Here is a 23,073-nt window from a genome sequence, read left to right on the forward strand (position 1 = left end):
ATAATGAAGAAAAAAGGAATTTTCGAATGTTGTAGCTGTTCCAAAATTTAAGGCAGAATGTATCGTGTAGAATAATCTGTAGTGTTTATTTTTAGATTTTTGACCAAATTAGTTCTTTTTCGTATTTTTGACCATTAGCTTGTCCTAGCAGGGCAACATAAAGGTTAAAAATAATGGCAGTATGAAATCAATGGCAACTGTAGAAGAGTTACCCTATGATGTAATTGTACATAGATAACAGGCTGGAACTAAGAAGTACGAGTGATTACTTCCGGTGGACTTGGTCTCTTACCGACCAGAGGCGTCACTAGCCCAAATGTTAAGGGGGGGTGGATTTTAACGACTGGCTGATCATTTTTACCGACAGATTTGGGTAATATTGCTACTGATTGATGCTACGAGTGCATGATAAACACGTATCCTTGATGTTCCCTCTGGGAAAAAATAAATGCTAAACTTCATATTTTGTAGATAGGAGCTTAACACGTCCACGGTAGGGTTTTCTAATATGCTAAATGTAAGGGCGTGAATTTCATTAAAACTACTTGCCTTTTGGGGGTTTGTTTTCCCTATTTTTGAAAATTAGGCAAATTTTCTCAGTCCCATTAAACCTAAGGAGCTGTATATATTTGGAATAAACATAAAAAGATAATTTATTAATGTACTAATTGTTATCGAATCTCTTTTTTGTTTAGTTTTGGGTACTATTGGACCGAGTGGCTCCTTAAAGTTCGTTACCACGAACTGTTTTATTTTACACCACAATGTCTACTTGTAAAATGGAATATAGACAGAATTTCCGTAATACCCTCTTCTCTTAATTCTTTTTATTTGTGTTAATTTCCCTTTAGCTGCCTAATTTTACTTTGTGGTTGGATTTTCCACGGAGAGAAAATTTCCGGGAGGGGAATTTGCATTGAAAGGCGAACTGTTTCAACCAGGGAGATAGACTAGGCAGTCTAAAATATATTTTTTGTTTAAAATTATCTTCAATTCTGCATTGTGTTTATAAAATATCTTTATTCTGCATTGTAATTACTGAACTTTTAAATTTTATAGTTTTCATAATTACTCTTTTGGAGTTTTTCATAATTAATTTGAGTTACTATGGGCCGAGGTTGGTTCTTTACTGGGTTGAATCTATCGCTGCAAATGTAAAACATCAATGATTGCTTTAATTCATCTCATATCTTAAGATAAGATCTTAACATAAGGTTAGCCTTTGTGGGGATTCTTACCGTATATTCATTGTGTGTTTAAGTTATTATCATTTGAATAGATCTTGTCTTGTAAAAAAAAAATTCAAAAATAATTCTTACTAGAAGAAATACCGAACTAAAATTACATTATTCTAAAAGATTTTTTTGCCAATTGTTATTTTTAAAAGCGTTCGTCAGGGATTTACGTACGAGAAGGGGGAAAGAAGGCAATTATAAATATTTTGGAATTTCTGAGTAGTTCTTATTCAAATTGTCAACTAAACTTGTTTTTTTGTTGTTCTCCCCCCCCCTGAAAACTATTGCTCGGTGAATCTCTCGGAAACAATCCCCAAAGGGATGTCAATTTCTTCCTCTTCTGGGAATAAATGAGCTGTTTTACTTCTAAGATCCCCCAAGTCTAGTGGTCTTTACCGACTAGTATTTTTGAAGGCATATTTACATTATACAAAAAGGGGTAGAAAAATGGTTTGTCATATTTATAATTTTTATGTGATTTATGATGTTTGTCATATTTATAATTTTTGATGAGTGATACCTGTTAATTTGTATTCCATCTATAGGAAACAGGCCGGCTGAACGAGAGACGACCAAAATGTGGTTAACTTTATATTTGGAAAGTATAAGAAGTTTGATTCTAGAAGATTTGAAAGTCGTTAATCAGCTGTGTGTTCCTGTTTTCCCGCCTCATTGGAACATTTGTCAAATGTTTCTAGATTTTTATCATGATGCTCTAAGGTAATTGCTTGGTTTTTCCCTTGACTTTCTTGTTGAAGCATTTACACATGTTTTTGTTCCCTACTATGCACAAAAGAAACTTTTCTACAAGGTTGCCTATGCCGCAAAAGAGTTGCTAAAAATAGCAAATAGAAAAGACTTCTTTGTACAACAAAAATCGAACAATATTCTGTAGATGCTAAATTGCCTTTCAATCTGAATATCAGTGAAAGCTCTTAATATGACTTTTTATTGTGTTTTGTAACGAAATTATACAAAATACAGAGACAACACGTTTCTCAGACAGAAATGTGTTCCTTTCCATCAGGAAGGCCTAGTCTTGGCTCAAAGAAATGGGCAATCTCCATTTAAAGCTCTTAAGTAACCAAGTTTGGTTTCTGTGCTTTTATGTCTCCATCGAAACCGACTCGTAAAGTAATAAATTTTGCAAGGAGCTCACAAAGTAAACAAAAATAAAAATAAGAAAAGTGAGAAACAATCTCATATCAATATAATAGTATGAGCCAGTTTGACCAATTTCGTACTAAAGTACACTTAAAAACATTTCCATAAGGCTCATTCATAATGATATTTTGCTAATACCAGGAATTATTTAGTGCTAATTTGAACCAATCAGAATTTTTCGCAGAAGTTTTCAGCCAATCAAAAACTGATCAGCTCAAATTAGTGCTAGCTGAATTTCAGCATTAATAAAATCTCATTACTGGCCCTGGAAGATCTTAATCCTTTTTTATGTGGCGTGGTAGTGTATCGAGTATTCATTCTTATTTTCTTTACAAGCATCAGTTTTTTTTTTCCCCTATCAAAATATCTCTATTAGTTGTAAATTTGTTTTCTAAAAACATAGTAGTCAATTTCCTTATGTTGTTTTTGTAATAGTAACTAGCTTACCTGGAACGCGTAGCTGTGATGTTAAAAACATGATCCATGATCAATGCCGACATCTGGTATATCTGCCGAGATGACTTCATCCAATGTTTTTTATAATGTTACCGTTCAACCAAATTAAAATGTATGGACGTCGTAGCCCTCTTTTCTTCTATTCAATGAAGTACATCCAACAGCGTGTCTTCCGAAAAACATGATGTTTCACAGTGGAATCCATTATGAGCTTCAATTTTTGTTTGAATACGCGTGTAATGATGTCATGGCAATCAGAAGACGAATATCCAGGCGACTGAAGTTCTATCATTTTATCCACGTAGGATTGCATTTGAAGTCAATGTAAAAATCGGACGACCTTATGCATGAACATAAGTCATTCCATCTTTTGTGTATTCATGCAAGTGTTGTTGATTTGCTGTGAATGTGGCTAGCAGTATGACCGCTTATTCAGTTCATTGGGATTGCTATCAGTGGCAACTGCCTCACGTTAATGAGTATATTTTTCTGAGTGTAGTTTGGTTCAATCAAACCAAGAGAAAATTAGTCGATCGGTCTCATTTTGTTTTACATTTTGACAGTGTAATGATGAAATAATCACCGACATATCAAAATATGATTGTCTTGGTTTTCACGAATCATCAATCAGTAAGAACAGTTATTCGTGGCGCTGACTGGGTCTCTTAATTTTTTTTTTGTAGATTTTTCATTTTGAAGGTGAAAAGGTATCTATCTTCTCCTTGCCAGAATGAAATTGGATATTGCAATATGTCATACGAGTTATGTGTTTCAAAGACTCTCTGAGTGTTACCGTGTCTCCGACGAAGAAATATTATGCGCCTCAAATCCTGTATCAACTATGGCGATCGCTACTTCATTGATTCTTAGTGCATTGTATTGTCTTTCACGTTTGTCGGCGGGTTTCTTGTCATCTGTAGTGATGACTACGTAATTATCAGCTGGCATTTGTTCGAGGGCTATTGTGAACAGCCGAGCTAATTCTTTGTGTTGATTGAATAAACTTTGTAATTCAGCAATAACTTTTCGATTAATGTTGGTATTGAATCGACAGCATCTATTAATTTGTTCATCAGTGGTTCCCATGAAATAAATTTGGAGGAATATATAATTTGAATCCGACGATGGTAGAAGTGATCCTGCTTGATGATAAATTTTTTCTTGGCCTTTGAACATTGGCATGCAATTTTTACGTATAATTTCTGTTGCACCTGGCGATGTCATTTGGAAACATGAAGTATACTTACATATGTTGCCAAGAAATATTTTGATTGGCTTTTATCAACCGACACCAAAGTTGATAATGGTTCTGGTGGTAAATTTAATACTAATATTTTCACTTTTCCACCTACGCAGCACATACTTGTTGTTTCAGTCTAGAATTTTAATGCATGACGAAATTTTTCTTATAACGAGACTACAATGAAGACTGTAATCATAATCAGCATCGTCATAGAACGCAGTAAAATTGAAATCAACGTGCACTGTGCATTCTTTGAACATTGCGTTCTCGCTTGGCCCCCAGTCGTTGGTCACTTGTTTCGTTCGAACGGGTTTGAACAATGGGTTGTGTGGCTCGAACGGGTTGTGTACAATGTTGTTTCATCTGTGTCAGTCGAGGGGACTTGAGTAGTGTGCAATCGACCGGCTTCCGATCGTAGTTTTCGTTGCTCTTCTGTTGTATTTGAGTGGGTTTGAGCCGTTCGTGGTCGATTGATTCCCAGTCTTGATTTTATTTGCTCTTCTGTTGCATTTGAGTTAGCTTGAGCGGTGCATAATTGATCGATTACCAATATTGATTCTCCAAAAGGGGTGGTTTTCACTTTTCTAATGGAAGTCCAACTTTGCCATTTTCACCTTGATTAGATTACAATATATTGAAATTAAAAACAATCTGGTTATACAGGATTCTTTTAATTTTTTAAGAGGAAGGGAGGGGGAGGGGGGCAACTATCTCAAGTATTGTCAGGGTCACGTTGGATAGATTGTGCTTAGAAGTGTTTTTGAAAATTATTACAGTGATTTTGCAAGACAGGTTATTATTTTGGCCTTCGGAATAATAGTCTTAAGCCTATTTTCATTAGGCGTTTTGCTTAAAAAAAAAAAACGCCAAATAGATTATCCAAGGGCAAACCTGTTTTGTGATTGTTTCTTAAAAAAAAAAGAAAACGTTTGCAACATTTATGGAGAGGTCAGACCTTTTCACTGGTTGTGTATCTAATGTAACTTGTCCCTTAATAAAATTTAATTGCTCTTAAAACGCTAATGCTTCTTATGGCTTATACAGCAGAAATAATTCAGAATCACAAGATTTCAGATTATAATAATTTTTTAAGGTAGAACGTCTTCTGCCATCTATTGCTGCTGTGCTCTGTAAGGATTTTTAAATTATCTAAAAAATATGTGAAATCAAATTCTTTATATTTTAAGTTTGGCACATTAGTATCTAAAATTGCAAATTCGTTAACTAATTTGTGCATATTTACCTGATTGATCAGATCAAAGCATTTATTGAAAAACAATATGCAAACTTTCATAGGCATGGCCCAGACATGGTATATTTAAGTAAAAAATAAATAATAATAAGAAAAGGTCACAGCTATACATTTTAGTTAAAACTATAAAAAGGGTATAATATGTACATTAAAGTATGCCAATACCCGAAGAACTATAAAGAACTACGAATTATTGAAAACACGAACGTAACTCGACACAAAAATCTGTGAAAAGCTCTCTGACCTGGAGTGAACTGGTGTCAATTCTGAGACTTTCACATCCGCTTCTCTGTGGGGGAAGTTCATGTAGATGGGAGGAGGAGGAGTGTTGAGCCAAATTTTATGGATAGTTTCTGACGACGATTATAAAGGGGGTCAAGTTTAAATAGTTCTTGATAAAAAGAGTAAGGCTAAGGGAAACTTCCGTTCATGATTTGTAGTGATCTCATCTGAACCTGTTCACTTTCTTCTTTCATTTTTTTCCTGTTTTAATTCCTTTTTGTCTTTTCGATTGGTTTCGCACCTTTTTTCTTCTCACTGTTTGACTCCACCGAATCTTGCGAGACATTACTATACTGTCTTTTGGGAGTGTTTCCCGGCTTTCTTGTTTCTGGGTTTTTCTTGAAAGCTGTGCCCGGTGTTGGTATCTGTGACTGTTTGCTAATCGACGCTCTTTCATGTACTTTGTGCTCGGTACTCCCCTCTTCATTTTTTTCATTTTTAGCGCACTGAGTTTGATCCAGTTGGTTCGTGGCTTCTGTTTTTGGATTTTTTACGAGTGGAGATTTGGTATACTGTTCCAGATTCTCTGGTTGATGAATTTGTGATGTGGCTGCGAAAACTAAGTTGACTGCTTCTGTGCTGCTAAGAGATACAATACATTGTGGTGCTGATTTAGATTTATCTGCGATCGTTGGTTGCGCCGGCGTGGCTAACCCGGCCGTTTCCCAAGGATAGTGACTTTTTCCTGTTGTACCCCTTCTCTGGTTCGGATTTTTTCTCGGGCAGTTTGCAGCATCACGGTCGCCGTTGTGGCATATGAAACAAAGCTTGGGTTGGCCATCGTATGATACAAAAATCTTCTCTTCTTGGTTTATCATAACCGCCGGTGAAATGTGGGACTCGATATGTATCAGCGCTAAAGCTCGGTTTGTGGCTACCTCAATTAACTCATCTCCTTCTGACATCTTTCAACGCATGTTCAGGACCTGGCCATTGGCTTGAAGCACTGCTTTAACTTCATCGGCTAAAGGTTCACCAGGGATGTGTTGGAGAAAAACGATAACTGGGAACCTGTCATATTTATCCGCATATACCAGATAAACAATTTGATCAAAATTTATCTTCAGCTCCATTTTATTCCATTTCTCGACAAATTCATCGGTGACTACTGCAGAAGTAAGTGTAAACTGCACGATTCCAAATTTCCGCAGATCGTCAGAATCTATCGCTCGGACATTTGTTGCATTGAGATTTAGCCCTTTTAGGAAACGATGAATGTCTATATCTCGAACGGTTTTCAGAATATCCTCTGGGATAGCTCTGAAGTTGAAGCTAACTGTACTCCTCTTTTTTTTCTTTTTTTTTAAACGCAAAACTACACTTTTTCAAAATGCACCCAAATTTTGTTCGCTGCCCGTCTCCGACACCTCGAGAGGTCTCCGGCAACGCTGTGCACTGATGTCACTCACACCGTCACTTCCTTCGGAATAAAATTACTGTGAAATGATACTTAAACCTTAGACGTAATTGGGAAAATACTTACATACATTGAAACCAACACTAGACTACACTGTATCACATTCACTGATGCTTTCCAAGCTCTCTCTATCTCTGTTTTGGCACCAAAAAGGGAGATCCTTTTCAAACAACTGTGACATGCGCTGCCCATTGCCCACTTTCTTCTTTCATTTGAGCGAAATGCTAAACAAGACATGCATACTCTAAAAGTCGGCGGATAAACATAACTAAATTAAATTAAATTTTAAAAAACATATATTGAATTAAACTCAATTTTGTTGGCTATAGAAGTGAATTTTTCAGGTATGAATCTTTACCAGGTGGACAGACTACTCGCCATCATGAATACATTTCTTCCTTTGGGTAACGAGAAATTTGCTAGGCAACTCTTATCAAATTTTTCTTTTTTTTAGCTCCTTAGACAAAGTGGTTTGTAAGATATCCCACGTATCGAGTTAACAAAAAAAAAAAAAAAATTGGATATGCATTAAGTACACATCAACGTAAATATAATTTAAATGTATATTATTTTTTGAATAGCTTAGTAATTCTCAACGAATATGCTATGAAACCCTGGATTGTCAAGCTCTCTCAATTCCTATATAACTAAGGTCAAATTTCATTTCTTTTTTTCAATCTTTGCAACCAATAAATATTTTTTTTCATATATTTCCGTTGTCATTTGTTTCTCATGTCTTGAAGAGCTCGTCAGACACAGCTTAATGCTGTGTCTAAATAATGCTATTACTTAAAACAAATAATATGGCTTCAACAACTGACGAATAGCTTTTCCCCTCGAATTGGGTTTCCAAAACTAATGCCATCTTCAAATACAAGAATCATCGTAGTTTTATAGATACATCATGAGGTGGCTTTAAACGAAAAAATCAGAGATATTATAGAAGAGCTGCCAAAATTGGCTTAAACGATGGTGAATATGTAATCCCTCTGAATTTTGGCGTGTGAGATTTGTTTGAGGCTGGGATCGTTGAATCACCTTGGCTATACATAGGTAACATAAATTATTAGCTAGCAAAAAACCACTTACCCGACGATTAGCGTATTTTCCTTCTGAATTGGGCACACTAATGTCACTTAAATACAAATAAATTAAGAGATATGATAGAAGAGCCACCAAAATTGGCTGAAACGATGATGAATATGTAATCTCTTTGAATTTTGACGCGTCAGGCTTGTTTGAGACTTGAATGCTTGAATCGCCGTGGTTATGCAAAACTAATATATTTTTTTCATTTTTTTTTTTGAAGAGCTTTTAAGAAACGACTGAACTGACGATTAGCGTATTTTCCTTATGAATTGGGCACACTAATGCCACTTATAAAAAAGAAATCAGAAACATTATAGAAGAGCCACTAAAATTGTCTTAAACGATGATGAATGAGGCTTGTTTGAGACTCGGATGCTTGAATCACCGTGGCTATACAAAGCTGACATAAATTTTCTTTTTGAAGAACTTGTAAGAAACAACTGAACTGACGATTAACGTATTTTCCTTATGAATTGGGCACACGAGTTCCACTTATGGAACTATAGAATGACATTAGTGCTAGATGGCACTTATCCCAGTTGCAGATGCTTGGATTACTTTGGTTTTATACAAAACATCACAAACTAATGTTGTAATTTATTTTTAGAGACAATATAGAAGAGCTAGTCAGAAACGGTTTAGTAGATGATGAGTATCTTTTACTTCTGAATTGGGCTTGTAACACTTATCCCAGTGCTGAATGCATGAATCACCACAGCGTCAGGAGTCAGATAGAGAACCTTGAAATACGTCCATTATTGGAGAAAGAACAGATTGAGAGTTTGATTAACATGTACACCGAGGTAAATTGGTCTTTTTGACTTTTCTGATCATTTCTTATGCATATAAGCCCTTCAAAATTTTATTTTAGGTATATATATTTTGGTGCTGGATGCGATTGTGTTGTATTTTAGATGTATTTGTCTCTGTTTCTTTTCTTCTTTTTTTTGTTCGTGACTAAAAGTTTCAAAGTAAGTTGATAACTTTAAGAAATCTTGACAAAGAATTCAGTCAGAAGGTCTGCAGGTATGGGTCTTCGGTATTTCTAGGGAAAATTAAAATATAAAGCTTTAGAAATTCACAGGAAAACATGGAATCAAAATTTTAACGTATGTGTGCTCGTTTGTTTAATCAAATTGAAAACTCGTCTACAAAAAAGGGAAAAGATGGAATGGAAAAAAGAAGAAAAAAAAAAACTTTTATTCACTAGCCAAACCACGGCAACCTCATCCGAGACAAGGAAAAAAGAGAACTGCAAATTAGTTATTAATCAAATAAGAATTCAAAACCCTGGGTGACCTACAATTTTTTTTTTTTTCACATGGCTTTGAAACTGCGAGTGCTGGGCTGGTGACTACATATTTCCTAATCAATGTTGAGTCATGTTAATAGGTTGCGTGAACTTTGTGTTTTTACTGTCAAAAATATCAATAGTTTACGCGATTTTCAAAATTCGTTACAAGGAAAACACAACGGAAAGTTTAGTCTACATAAGCTACAAGTGTGTAATTTGCCCATTGTTTACAGATAGTGTTTGTTGTCAGGAAGAAGGGTATGTTTGACCCTTGGTGTCCATATAAGATAAGAGCATTCGGGCAAAGCTTTCAGAGAACGTTGAGGGGAGTGTTGAACTAAATCAAAACAGACTATCTGCATGCAGGTTGTGAAAAAAGGGCATATCTCAGGAATGGCTAAGCGTATTAAGTTGTAAATTTCAGGGATGATAAAAAGGGATGATCAATTAAAGAAAAGGTAATATGCGGACGCTACTGTTACTGCTATTGCTACTACTACTACTACTACTACTATAATTGCTACTGCTACTACCACTACTACTGATGTTATAACTACTACTTCTATTGCGACTACTATTATGGCTGATACGAAGGGCAAACTTCCGGAAATGTTGAGGGGTAAAAAAAAAAAAAATACGGTTCTAGACTTTATAATCCCTACCGGTGGTGCTGATCTCCGTTTCATGAGATCATGCAACGCCTTTCAGTCGGGAAGTGCAGGAGGATGCCATCCTTTGTGTTCTCATACCAATCCTGTTAACCTTCCCTAGGTTTTACCGGGCATCCATAAAGAGCTGAGTCGACTCTGGCTGACCTTAGAGAGTCACGCCGTTGACCCCTGTTCCAAACCAGATAACCAGCGACATCAAGACTCGAACCCGTGTCTTCACGGACAAAGGATTTCAAGTCTGGCTTGAAAACCACTTGGCTAAGATGGACTGGTCGAAAGTTGAACTAAATCAAAACAAATTATTCGGATACAGACTGTCAATAATATCAACAATATCTTAGGAAAAGGTTAGAGTACTAAGTTGAAACTTTCAGTATATGATGATGGGACGTATTGGCGATGTCCCAGGAATTGTTTAGGGTATTAAGTTGAAATTTCCAGTGCATGTTGAGGAGGGGGATGCTGAAAACACAAAAGGTCTGTGCACACCGCTAATGATGCTACTACTACTACAACTATTGCTATTACTGAAACTAAGACCCGAGACACACTTGGTAGTTTTACCGAACGCTTTTTTTGCCGTTGCCACTCTAGCGTTTCCACTCCGGGCGGTAAATACTCTACCGTCGCAACATCAGTCGATCATAATAAGTAATAATTAGATTTGAAACCTTGCAAAAAGATTTTATATTCATATGCCCCCCTGTTATATTCATATAAATTTATTACACGCACTGATATTGATTGGGAGTAGTTAAACTAGAAGCTAGTCTGAACAGCCGATACGTAGAAATTTTCTTAATGTAAATGAATTTGTTAAAATAGTATTTATTTTAGGGCACGCAAGTTGGATTAACATTTTTTTTTCATTTATGATAAATAGGCTTTGATTATTTTGGGTCGAGGGCAGGGAATAATTTGGGCCCAACCCCTGACACTTCAAACTTCCTTGAATTTCTTTTTTTATAAGTCTGTTTTAGCTTCTTACAAGTCAGTTGCCAAGTAACATTACAAGTCAGTCATTTGATAATGGATTTTAATCTAGTTTTATAATTCCTAGTGTTAACTCTCCTAGACCTAAACTATACTGTTGATTTAAGTGTCTTAGATAGAAGTTCTAGTCAAATGCCAAATAATTGAATTTGAGGATGAAGAATGATATTTGTCAGAAATTGGGCCATTCATCTGGTGCTATAAATACGGTGCTAACAAAAAGCAACATGTCCTCAAATGAAATGGAAGAGGTCTAATGAAAGGATTTAAAAGAGATTTGAAGAGTAAAATAATAGCATATTCAAGGAAACCAAAAGACTCCATCAGTTTTGAACTTATTTTGAGGGAATGTGTGTTGGCCTCAGGCAGCTTGGTACTGTGACAAGTTTCCAGTGGCAGTATTAAACCTACTTTTGTCAATCTGTAAAAAGAAGAAGAAGAAAAAATCGGTGTCAGAAACGACAAACTCGAGTGACAACACCCTGATGAGAAAAAGTGAACAATAGCTTTCTGTATGAATTATTTGTTTTTCAAGTCTGCAAATCGGTTCGTTTTTTCTTAAAGTCTAATAGTTGTAGTTGTCGATTTCTGCAGTTTTTGGAAAACAAACTGAATCTTCCACATGCAGGACAATCAATTGATTCTCGTAGTCTCTTACTCTTCATTTATAACTTTCACTAATTCGCTTTCTTCTTCCTTGACTTATCTTTTTCTGTTTGTCACTTCTGAACGGTAAATACGGTAAAAACGGTAACGGTAAAACGGTAGTCACCTGCTGACCGACAATTTGATTGGCATAATTGCAAGTCAGTTTGTATCAGTTTGGTATTTCACCGCAGCCAAAATTATATTTTGCATAATCTAGAAGTCACTAAAGAGTTCCATCATACTAACTTTATTTCATATTTTATTGACTTAACTTTGTCACACCCAAGAAACGACCTGAACCAAATTTGGTTCATGGTTTGAACCAAATTCGAATAGCTTGTAGCTGGTGATTGTCAAGATTAAACTAAAAAGAGAAAAGAATAAAAATAATATATAGCCGAAAGCATCTGAAAACACATAGAAAAGGCTAAACAACTTTACACGTAAAAAAAAAACAAATATCAAAGGGCTACTTCAAAACAAGCATATACTTGAGCGAGGGTGTATCTTTACAAGCAAAACAAACATAACTTGAACCAAACTTTAATGCCTTGAACCAACTTTAATACCTTGAACTAAATACCTATTTTGAACCAAAACATTTATATGGGGAAGTGGTCCCCTCTTTGCAAGCTTTGCTATGTTTTATTGTTTATGTATCAGCAATGTGTATATGTATCAGCATTTGATCCCTTACAAAAAGGTGAAAAATGTTATCATTTAAGTTGTGAAAAATCTTGAGTAAAAGCTCATAGTGACTGCAGAATACACAAGTTAAATTCGTAAGTTTACAATTTGTGGATATGTCAGTATCAATTAGTAAAATCAAATGTAAAAATTAACTAAATATGAGGTTTTTTACATTCAACACAGTTTGTTGTGCCTCGATGATCCTCAAGGAAGACGGGTGTGTTTAGCCCTATCCCTGTCGCTTGATGTCCAAGAATGATTGTTTTTTACTTTAACCGAAAAACTTATCACCTAAAACGTAAACATACATTTATTTCATTTTGAAAAGAAAATTTGACTCTTTTAAGTATAGAATGGTTTAAAATAGTATAGCATTTTTCCATGTAAGGTGTCTCTAGTTAGCCTAACGATCTATTTTTGCATTTTAAAGTGGATGTATTTTTCAACCGTTCTCTCACAATACTTTATCGTAGACAGAAAATCATTTTGAAACGTAAATTGGATGAATAAAACGATTGGAATCCCTCAAAAACTGAAAAGCGTCTGTTTTGCTTTAACATAAGGCGAAAATAGCGACGAAGACCACACTACCTTTCCATAACAAACAACAAAAGCACAAGAACAATAGGGAAATGTTTTTGCAAGACAGCGGAGATAATTTGAATGAATATTTCGGCCCTATCTCCAAGGGCCGTCCTCAGCGAGACAAAAATATATATATAAAAAAGACTCACAACAACATGCGACCAATAAAACAAAAAATTAAACATTTTTCAAAGCAGTCCCAGCATCCTTACTTCAGCGAAGTACAACCAGGACTGATAAAAAGTGAGGTAAAACAAAGCGATACAATGAGATGAAAGAAAAATAATTTAAAAGAAACGTTCTTATTGCTAATCCAGCCTTTTTGGCAGCTAACCTCAGGGGTCTTTTTGTGACCGGTTCTGTGTTAATGTCTGTTGTTTTTTTTTTTAATATTTTGTAAGGTCATTTTTAATTAAATTTTTGTATAGAGCATTTAGTCTATAGTTCCCCAAGTCCCTATTTAAGGAAATATTATTATTAATAATAAGTCTGATTTCAATTGCTTCTCGAACTACCTGTTTTATGCCTAGGTCATTGCTAATAAGGGCAGATTCATCAAAAATTATACTGTGGCGAGGATTTTCAAATACATGGCTGCCTAAAGCAGACTTTTTTTTTACCTGGATAATGGATTAATTTCGGCTATGTTTTGAACCAAGACTGTTTTGGACTGAGCTAAGCAAATTGATAATGTTTTCGCATTCAGCTATTCTTAATTTTATCCAATCAAACATTCGATCGGGTATTGATGATGAAGTTATTATTAATCATGCAGTGCAGTTTTTTCCTGAAAATACTCTCAAAGATGCTAAAGTTGATTTATGGGCAGAAATATACCATAGCAGGAAAACAGCACAAAGGAAACAAGGTGATAATCCCTCCGCTCGGTACGTAAAAGATATGACGGATTTGCTTTGGAAGTGCGAAAATGAGGCGCTAACAGTGCCAACGTACGTAATTATTTCACCCACTGAAGTGCCTGTAATTCCTGCTGTTGCTTATCACAAACTTGCTTCCAAAATTTGTGCTCTGGATAGTACCCTTAACTTCATCAAAGAAAAGGTAACAGCTTATGATTTAAATTTTCCGTCACTTCCCATTCCTTATGATAGTCTTCATATTGAAAGCACTGCCACCGTTATCATTTCAAAAGTACCTACTAAACTTGACAACCCTTCAAAACGGGCTCATGCTCTTAATAAAATCCCTGGCCATGAAGCTATTCACAGGATAAGGCCTTCTGGCAATAAGCTGCTTGTTCAGATTAGTCAATCTGCAGCAAAGATTTTCAGTGATGCAGTTCCAACCGTATTGAATAGCTGTGACGTCATTATTCAAGAAAAGAAATTTCATGGCATTGTTAAGGGGGTGCCCACTAATTATGAGGCGATAATTTTTAAGAAATGTGAAGGTGTCATCGATGCAGAACGTTTGGGAAAATCCCTGGCTGTGAAAATTACCTTTGCTGATGCTGTAGCCCAGAGTAATAGCCTTAGTTGCAGCTGAATATTATTATAATTATTATAATTTTGTTGGGTGTTGTTTGGAGGTTCGTTGGTTTTCGGGTCCGGTAAGTTGAGCTGTAATTATGTTGTTTTTTTTTTGTTTTTTTCTATTTCTTTTTTTTTCTCTCTTTTTTTTGTTTCTTGTTTTTTTTTTATTTATTAGGAGGGTTTTCTCCCGCACAAGCATTGCTTCAGGGAATCGATGATGTATATATTTTTTTTAAATAAACCCATTGTTACTTAATTGTTGTTACTTACGACTCGGGCTCAAGGTGGGCTATAAATCATTCCGGGTTTTTGAATTCCTGCGGCCGCCCCGTCGCTGTCATAATTGTCAATCTCCCAACCACATGAAAACCAAATGCGATAAGCCAACAAAATGCAGCCACTGTGCCGGCTCTCACGTATCATCCCGTGATTCCCCCTGTGTTTTTGATCCAAATTGTGCTAATTGTGGGGGTATCATGCATCGTATAGCCTAAAATGTCGTATTTTGCGTGATGTCCTGAACAAACGTGTGATTCGGAAATGACTGTCAAATTGTCCGTCTCAATCTGCTCTTTTAATATCAATGGCACGAAAGATAAAGATGGCTCATTAAATAAAAAAATGAATGATTTTGACATTTTTTTTCTTGCAAGAACATTTCCTTCCCGCCATCTCCGTTAACTCTCTACGAAGAAATAGCCACCATATTGTCTTTGCCACCGATGCCCGAAAAACAAAAGGCCGACCTTCTGGCGGTCTTGCATGTGTTATCAAAGGATTAGCTACTCCTTTGTCACCTATCTTATTTCATTCCTCTGATAACATTATGGCAATACGACTTGGTCACCTTGTATTTATAAATGTATATATTCCCTGCGATCAGAAACGTCTAGCTTCACTTATTAAGTTTTCTAATGCCTTCTCATCCCTTAAAACTTTGTTATGCAATATTGAAAAGTATGGGTATCGTTGGCTATTGATAGGTGACTTCAATTGTGATGTTCATAGCTCCTCCACTCGTGCCAACTTAGTTTTAGATTCGTTGCCTATTGGTTACCGCATAGTACCCAAAGCTCTTAATTACAGTTATATTCATAATAGTGGTACTGTGACCAATATTGATCATTTTATTTGCTCTGCCGATGTTCCCAGTTCTGTCGTTAATGTTCACAAAGACGAACGTGACTTCGACCACCTTTCCCTTACTACGATATTAACCGCCGACCCATCTAATCATCCTTGTGTTACTACTTAGAAAAAATGGTGGATGAAACGAGAGTGGGGCAAAGCCAATTGCCCTTTATATATTTCTACCCTAACAACTCTGTTGTCCTGCGTCAAGAGTCCTTTTAATCTACTGTGCACGAGTGTTTTTTCGCCACAAGCCAGAGTGCAACTGAATGTTTATTATCTTCACTTAGTTAAGTGCATGAAACAAGCTGAGAATGTAGCTGTTCCCCTTGTCCGGGTTAAACTCAAAACTCGAAGTCCAATTTGGAAAGAAGACCCGGGTCTTAAAGCCGTCAAAAATCGTGCTAAACTCTGGCTTCGCATCTGGATTGCGTGTGGGCGGCCCTTGCGAGGCCAAGTGTTTGATATAAAGAGTAAGACTAAAGCGGAGTTTAAACGGTATCTTTGTTTGGTTCGATATAATGGTGCTGAGTTCCCTAAAAGTGCAGTACAATGGAAAGAAGTCATTAATACGTCTAAATTTAATTCATTAGGAATCAGTGATGTTATCCCAGATTCGTCTTGGCTTGGGCATTATAAAAATGTTTTTTGTAAGATTGAGTATAGTGTTCATTATCATTTTCAGTGCTTAATTTCTAAATTTTTGCCACCTAAAGTTTTGCAACGTCATGCTATTCCCGTCTCAACTAAAAGTATTGTTAATTGTATGCTTAAACTTAAGTCTAAATCGAGTTATCTTGATGGAATTAGTGCTCACCATTTACGTTGGGATTGTCCGGCACTAGTCGCTCAGCTCCAGTTACTTTTTCAGTTCTGTTTATCTTTGTCAATGGTGCCTGATTCCTTCCTTTGCGGAACGGTAACTTCGATTCTTAAACGCGGAAAAGACCCTTTTGATTGCAGTTCATATAGGCCCATCACTGTTGCTTGCAATATTAGTAAGGTTTTTGAATATGTTCTGCTCCCATATATCATTGAACAAACTGCGAAAGACTCTAACCAATTTGGATTTCAACCTCGTATTGGGTGTCAATATGCACATAAGGTTTTAGCTTCAACTCTTTATGATCCCTAGTCCGGAGGTTATGAATTACATATTTGCGCTTTGGATTTATCTAAAGCCTTCGATAGTATTTGCCATGCACAAATGTGGCAATCTTTGTCAGAGTTTGGAGTGAACCCTTCTGTCATACATGTACTTAAATTTTGGTATAGTAATTCGTTTCCTCGTTTAAAATCTGGTACAGGGTACTGCGGTAATATACCAGTTCAATCCGGAGTACGACAGGGTTGAGTGCAATCACCTTATCTATTTGATGCTTGCATTCAAAATGTATTATTAGGAATCAAGCCTTCGTATTTTTATAATTTATCTGATGTGTCTTATATTGCGTAAGCGGACGACCTGCTAGTTTTAAGCCGAACCAAGTCTATTTTGGCATTGTCGGTGCAACGTATTTCTATGATGTTTCGGGACGTTGGTCTGTTTTTGAATTTTGATAAATGCGAATATTTAGTTTTCAATCCTAAATCATCTGCTCATAATTTGTCCTGTGGATCCTCAGTAATTCGCAATGTTACGAGTTAACGGTGGTTAGGAATTAGTATTTGTTCTACACTCACTTTTTTTGCGAGTTTTGAGAGATGTTAAAGAAAAGTTGAAGATCGGATATGCGAAAATTGTACCTAACCGTGCAAAATATTCACGCCGAGCTTTAGCTAAAATGTATTCCACATATTGTGACCATTCTGTCTTGTTTTTGTTATTGGACAAGTGGAATGTATTTGTTATTGAATAAGAATGATTTGAGCCAGATTGGTATCGCTTATTTTAGATATTGCAAATTTTTATTGTACCTTCCCACTTCATATCGTAATACACGTATTATTGAGAAGTATGGTGCTACCGACATTATCCAATCGTTTGAATTGCTTAGTAATAATTTGACAAGAAATGCCTTTGTGTCCCTTGGCCCAAACCATAATATTATCCGTGTGTTTTTGTCAGAGATTAAGGTTTAAGTTATCTTTGTTTCTGTGTATTTGATTGATTTTTTTTCTTTTTTAGTGTTCGCTTGTTTTGTATAAAAGTGGGTTATAAATAAATTATTATTATTAGAATCAAATGAAACAGTAGAAATATTAGAATTCAAAGCTTTGACACTATAATCTTTACACTGTTGTATGCATATCTTCAAAATTTTGTGTGTTCTAACTAAATAGTATTTGCAACAATCACATTGGTAGGCTATCTAATAGACCCCTCTTTGGTAAGTAACTGGGGTTTTATCTTTACCAGAATTTAGAAAATTTATGATTTTGAAATTATTTGTGAATACTACATACAGATTATGTGCAAACTTTTTTAAGATTTATAGTGATTTTTGGGATATAGGGGAGGTAAATTATGTTTGAGGGCTTGTCAGAAATCTCATATGGTAAACTATCATTAATTTTACGGGACTGTCTTTTCAGTCTACAGTTAATGACACTATTAATAATAAAATAGGATACCCATTTCCAAAAAGTGTCCCTGATAAAGTTTAGTTCTGCTGTGGTGTGGGAATCAGAAAAAATGTTTAGGGCACGATCGACGAGGAATATTACGACAGCTCTTTTAACTTGTGGAGTTTGGTTTGATTTAAAACGCAAATATCTATTATTTTGTGTTGGTTTATGTATAACTAGTAAAATTGAGGTTGTCGAAGCTACGAATAATTAACACATTTAGGAATGGGATTTTATTTGCGACTTCGATTTCTAAAGTAAACTGTAAATTTCTATCGTATGTATTAGGTGATCTAAAAAACCCTTAAGTTCATTTTCTCCATAATTCCAGAGTGAAATCACGTCATCCATGTAACGTCCCTAAAAAATATGTTTCAAGAAATACGAATCTAACGCCCAATGTTCATTATGTTCCACATAAATATTCGCCAGTAACCCGGAAAGGGGCGTGCCCACCACTAAACCATTAATTTGCTGGTAAAAAGAATTACGTAATTGGAAATAGATTGAGTTCTTGTTACAGAGTTTAACCAAGGTCATTAAGACTTCGCAATCTATTCCTGCTGCTGAAGCTTCTATTAAATGAAAATTTTCTTTTCTTTTATTTTCTAATAGTTGTTCAGATACTGCTACATCAATATTTGTATACATTGAAACAATGTCAAAGCTACTAATAAATGTATTTTGTGAGATATTTACGTTTTTGATGAGCGTAAATATGACAATATACTTTTTGATGATTCCTCCCTTATTAGCAATGACCTTAGCATAAAGCAGGTAGTCCGAGAAGACATTGAAATCAGACTTTAGATTAATAATAATAATTCCTTAAATAGGGACTTGAGGGAATATACACTAAATGCTCTATACACAAATTTAATTAGAAATGATCTGACAAAATATTAAAAAAAAAACAATAGACATTAACACAGAACCGGTCACAAAAGAGGCCTTTGAGGTTAGCTGCCAAAAAGGCTAGATTAGCAATAAGAACGTGTTTTTAAATTGTTTTTCTTTCATCTCATTGAATCGCCTTGTTTTACCTCACTTTTATCATTCCTGGTTGAACTTCGCTGAAGTAAGGATGCAAGGACTGCTTTGAAATTTTTTTTAATTTTTGGTTTTATTGGTTGCATGTTGTTGTGAGTCTTTTTTCTTTTATATATTTTTGTCTTGCTGAGGACGGCCCTTGGACATAGGGCCGAAATATTCATTCAAATTATCTCCACTTTCTTGCAAAAAGATTTCCCTATTGTTCTTCGTGCCTTTGTTGTTTGTTTAACATAAGGCAAGTAAAGGCCTGTTCTGGCTTGCATATAAAAAAAAAATTAAGCTGTACAGGTATAATCCTTATCTCCACGCCCTTTAATATTATGAAAAATTGTATTAATATTTTCAATTATAGCCCTCAAATTTTTATTCGTTTTTTTAAGTCTTTTTTAACCCCCCCCCCTTGAAAAAGAATCTTTGGACCCCCTCCCCTCTCGAAAAAATTCGTTTGTACCCCCCTAACATAAAAACCTGGATACGGCAATAATATTCGGAAGGAAAAGGGTCATTATGGTATAAGCCCCTTCTGCCACCCTCTTTCCATAAAAAGTAGGCGTTTTATGACTTACAAGTTCTCTACATTTTCGCGTGATATGCTGCTTTTTGTTTCATTATTCCTGTGAAAAAAAATAACAAACAGAAAAAATAATGCCACCCTCCTAAGACAAATGTATTTAAAATCTCAATCATTTATAATAATTGTAAGTCAATTTGTTCTTAATTGGTAATTAATTAATTATTAACTATTTCGTAATTTTGGTTGTTATTAATTATTTTGGTAATAACTGAATTTTATATTAATTAAGCTATTTAATACATTTTAAATAGACTATTAATATCATGATTAAATTTATTAGTTAATATTCTATAAACGGATTATTCATAGAATAGTACAAATACTATTAATAATTATTGTTTATTCGGCAATAATGAAGTCCTCTTCTAGGAGCTAAAGGAGAAGATTAATGGTCTTTTTCTGAAAACATTGAATACAGTGAGTAATGACTGGGAAAAGAACGAATCACCAGAAATCGTGAAGAATTATACCAGGACAGAGCTTGCACACCATATATTTAAAAATATTGAAGATCATTTGAAAAATGCGAAGATTGTCAGTCAAGATATGCTTAAAGAGGTTCTACTATTGAACTTGAAGCTTCTTCTTGAATTTGCAGACACTTTTAAAGCTCTAGTCTACAATTACAAAATCAAGCATTTTGTGGACAGAAATCAGGTAAGGTCGTATCTTGGAATCGGTAAGTCAAAAGACGATACGTGAAACTCTTAATCTGTAACTTACCGAAACAACACACTCCATTGCTTCAATCTGCTGTCCTATATCTTACTGTGCTCTCAAGATATTTAACTGTTTTTAAATACAAGTTTATATATTTGTAAATTAGGGATTGATGGGTTAACTCAAAACAATATACTTGTATGGCCAACTGTTTCTAGGTAATCTTATTTGTTTATATTGAGAACTGTGACTAACCAAGCGAGTTTTCGGGAAGGCAAAAATTTATTAGTTGTTTTTTGGGAGGAAGGGAGGGAGGGGGTGGGTGGGTATAACTTACAAGAAAGACAGGAAGGCCCATAGCTTGGCCCATTTATCTTAGGCTTTATTCGAAGTTGCAATTCGATTTAGAACAACCTTCCTGGAGGTACTATCCCTAAAAGTTTTATGTTGACTCTTTCAAATTAAGGTTCAATAGTCATCTAAAACCTCGCTAAAAGACTAGCGGTAAATCAAATATTTATTTATACCTGGAGCCGTGACTTTAGGAATAAAAGAAGCATCAGTTAAATATTGAAAAAAAATAAAATGTGAAGAAATTCTTAAATGTCTGTAGAAAACCCCTGTTTGGCAATTGTTCAGCAATACCCAAACCCGGCCAAATAAACGTAATCATAAAGAGAAAAAATTGAGACCATATAAAAGAGGCTTTAAGTATAATACACATTCAAGGCGAGTTCCCTACACCTTCTTCCTGCAATGTTCAAATAAACGGCTCTAGCTGTTAGGAGGAAGGCTTTTTGTAAAAGATTTGGGGTTTAAGGTTTTTTCTGATAATTAGGTTTCTTGCATGGTTCCTCCACCTCATATGTCCCTCTTTTGCATGGTCCCTCTTTCGATGATATATATATATATATATATATATATATATATATATATATATATATATATATATATATATATATATATATATATATATATATATATATATATATATATATATATATATATATATATAATATATATAATATATATATATATATATATATATAAAAACATATATATATATATATATATACATATATATATATATATATATATATATATATATATATATATATATATATATATATATATATATATATATATATATATATATATATATATATATATATATATAGGTCAATTATATAGGTCAATTTTCTCTTCTATATACTACTACTACTGTACTAATACTACTATCAACTCACTGCAGCACCAAGCCGCCTGAGGCCAACACAGCTACGCAAGCTTCTCCTTCATCTCAGTCTATTCAAAGCCTCTGTTTTTAAACCCTCCTAAAAAGTTCGGATTTCCCTTAAATATCTCTTTACGACATCCTCCGAACCCATTCGGAGACGACCTGCTTTTCGTTTGGCCCTAGATGTTTGGTCCACAAGGACGATCTTCGGCAATCTGTCATCATTCTTCCGCAGAACATGTCCTACCCAACTCAACTTTTCTTTCGTGATAGCCGTAGAAAAGAGAATTAAACCACAGTTTTCTTAGAGCTTACTGTTTGAAATACGGTCAATCAGCCGGGTACCCAAAAGAATCTGCAGACCATTTCTCTCGAGAACATCTAACAAATCCTCCCTACTCTTTCGGAGCACCCAAGCTTCAGAACCATACTTGTCCACTGTCATCAATTTAGTTTTCAATGTTCTATTCTTGGTTTGCAGACGTATCATCCTTTTCTTCTAAACTTTTTCAACTATGAAATAACCCCAAATACCTCGAATAATCTACTTTTAACATCTGCGCTGTACCCACCGTCTTTACTAACAATACTACCGAGGTAAATGACGATTTCCGTTTAATCAATCTTCTCGTTATTCAACATCACCTTTTCATCTTCAATTATCTTAGTCTTATCGATTTAGTCATTATAACTTTAGTTTTCAAACCTATTCTGCTCCCTGAGCTCTCAAATCTAGGAAAATTCATTCATCTGGCTAATATTTTTATCTACAACGCTTGAATCATTAGCATAATCTAAGTCAAGAGTTTTACTTCTTCATTTGATTCCGTACTCTCCCATAGCCTTTGGTATGCTCCTTAGGATAAAGGTCATCAAAATGATCCATATGAATGGAGATGGAATGCAACCCTGCTTAACTCCTGATTCAGTACGAAACCACCTACTAACCTCATTTCCTATCTTAACCATAACAATGCTATTTTCTTACATTGCACTAATCATTTTAATGTATTTATCAGTTATATTTTACAAGGATTGCACCTACGCTTGGTTACTAGCCTCGTAGTTACACCTCCTTAATTTTAGCTTGAGATTAACCCTAAATACTACCAGATAGTAATCTTTTACTTTTAAAATCATTCCTACGTACCCTAGTATCTTGTTGTTGGTGTACACCAGTTGTTGGTGTACAGTAACATAATCAATAAGGTTAGCCATCTTACCACCCAGTGAATACTATATTAATTTATGGGCCATTTTATGACCAAATACTGTACTGGTTATTACTAGATGGTTATGCGTAAAAAATTGCATCATTCTATAACCGTTACTGCTTTC

At 35.0% G+C, this 23,073-nt stretch overlaps 1 protein-coding gene across 2 annotated transcripts in view; it reads left to right on the top strand.

Moving 5' to 3' along the window:
• Sec6 (Exocyst complex component Sec6) overlaps positions 1 to 23,073 on the top strand; it is a 69,213-nt gene that overhangs the window by 36,369 nt on the left and 9,771 nt on the right. For both annotated transcript variants that reach the window (XM_089097092.1, XM_089097093.1), the window contains exons 5-7: positions 1,781 to 1,955; positions 8,746 to 8,941; positions 20,208 to 20,495. In XM_089097092.1, the coding sequence (XP_088953218.1) occupies positions 1,781 to 1,955; positions 8,746 to 8,941; positions 20,208 to 20,495 (659 nt within the window). The remainder of the gene's footprint in view (positions 1 to 1,780; positions 1,956 to 8,745; positions 8,942 to 20,207; positions 20,496 to 23,073) is intronic.

Source organism: Artemia sp. Qi Xiang Cuo, chromosome 11 (genome assembly GCF_049724085.1).
Source record: "Artemia sp. Qi Xiang Cuo chromosome 11, ASM4972408v1, whole genome shotgun sequence".
NCBI lineage: Eukaryota > Metazoa > Arthropoda > Branchiopoda > Anostraca > Artemiidae > Artemia > Artemia sp. Qi Xiang Cuo.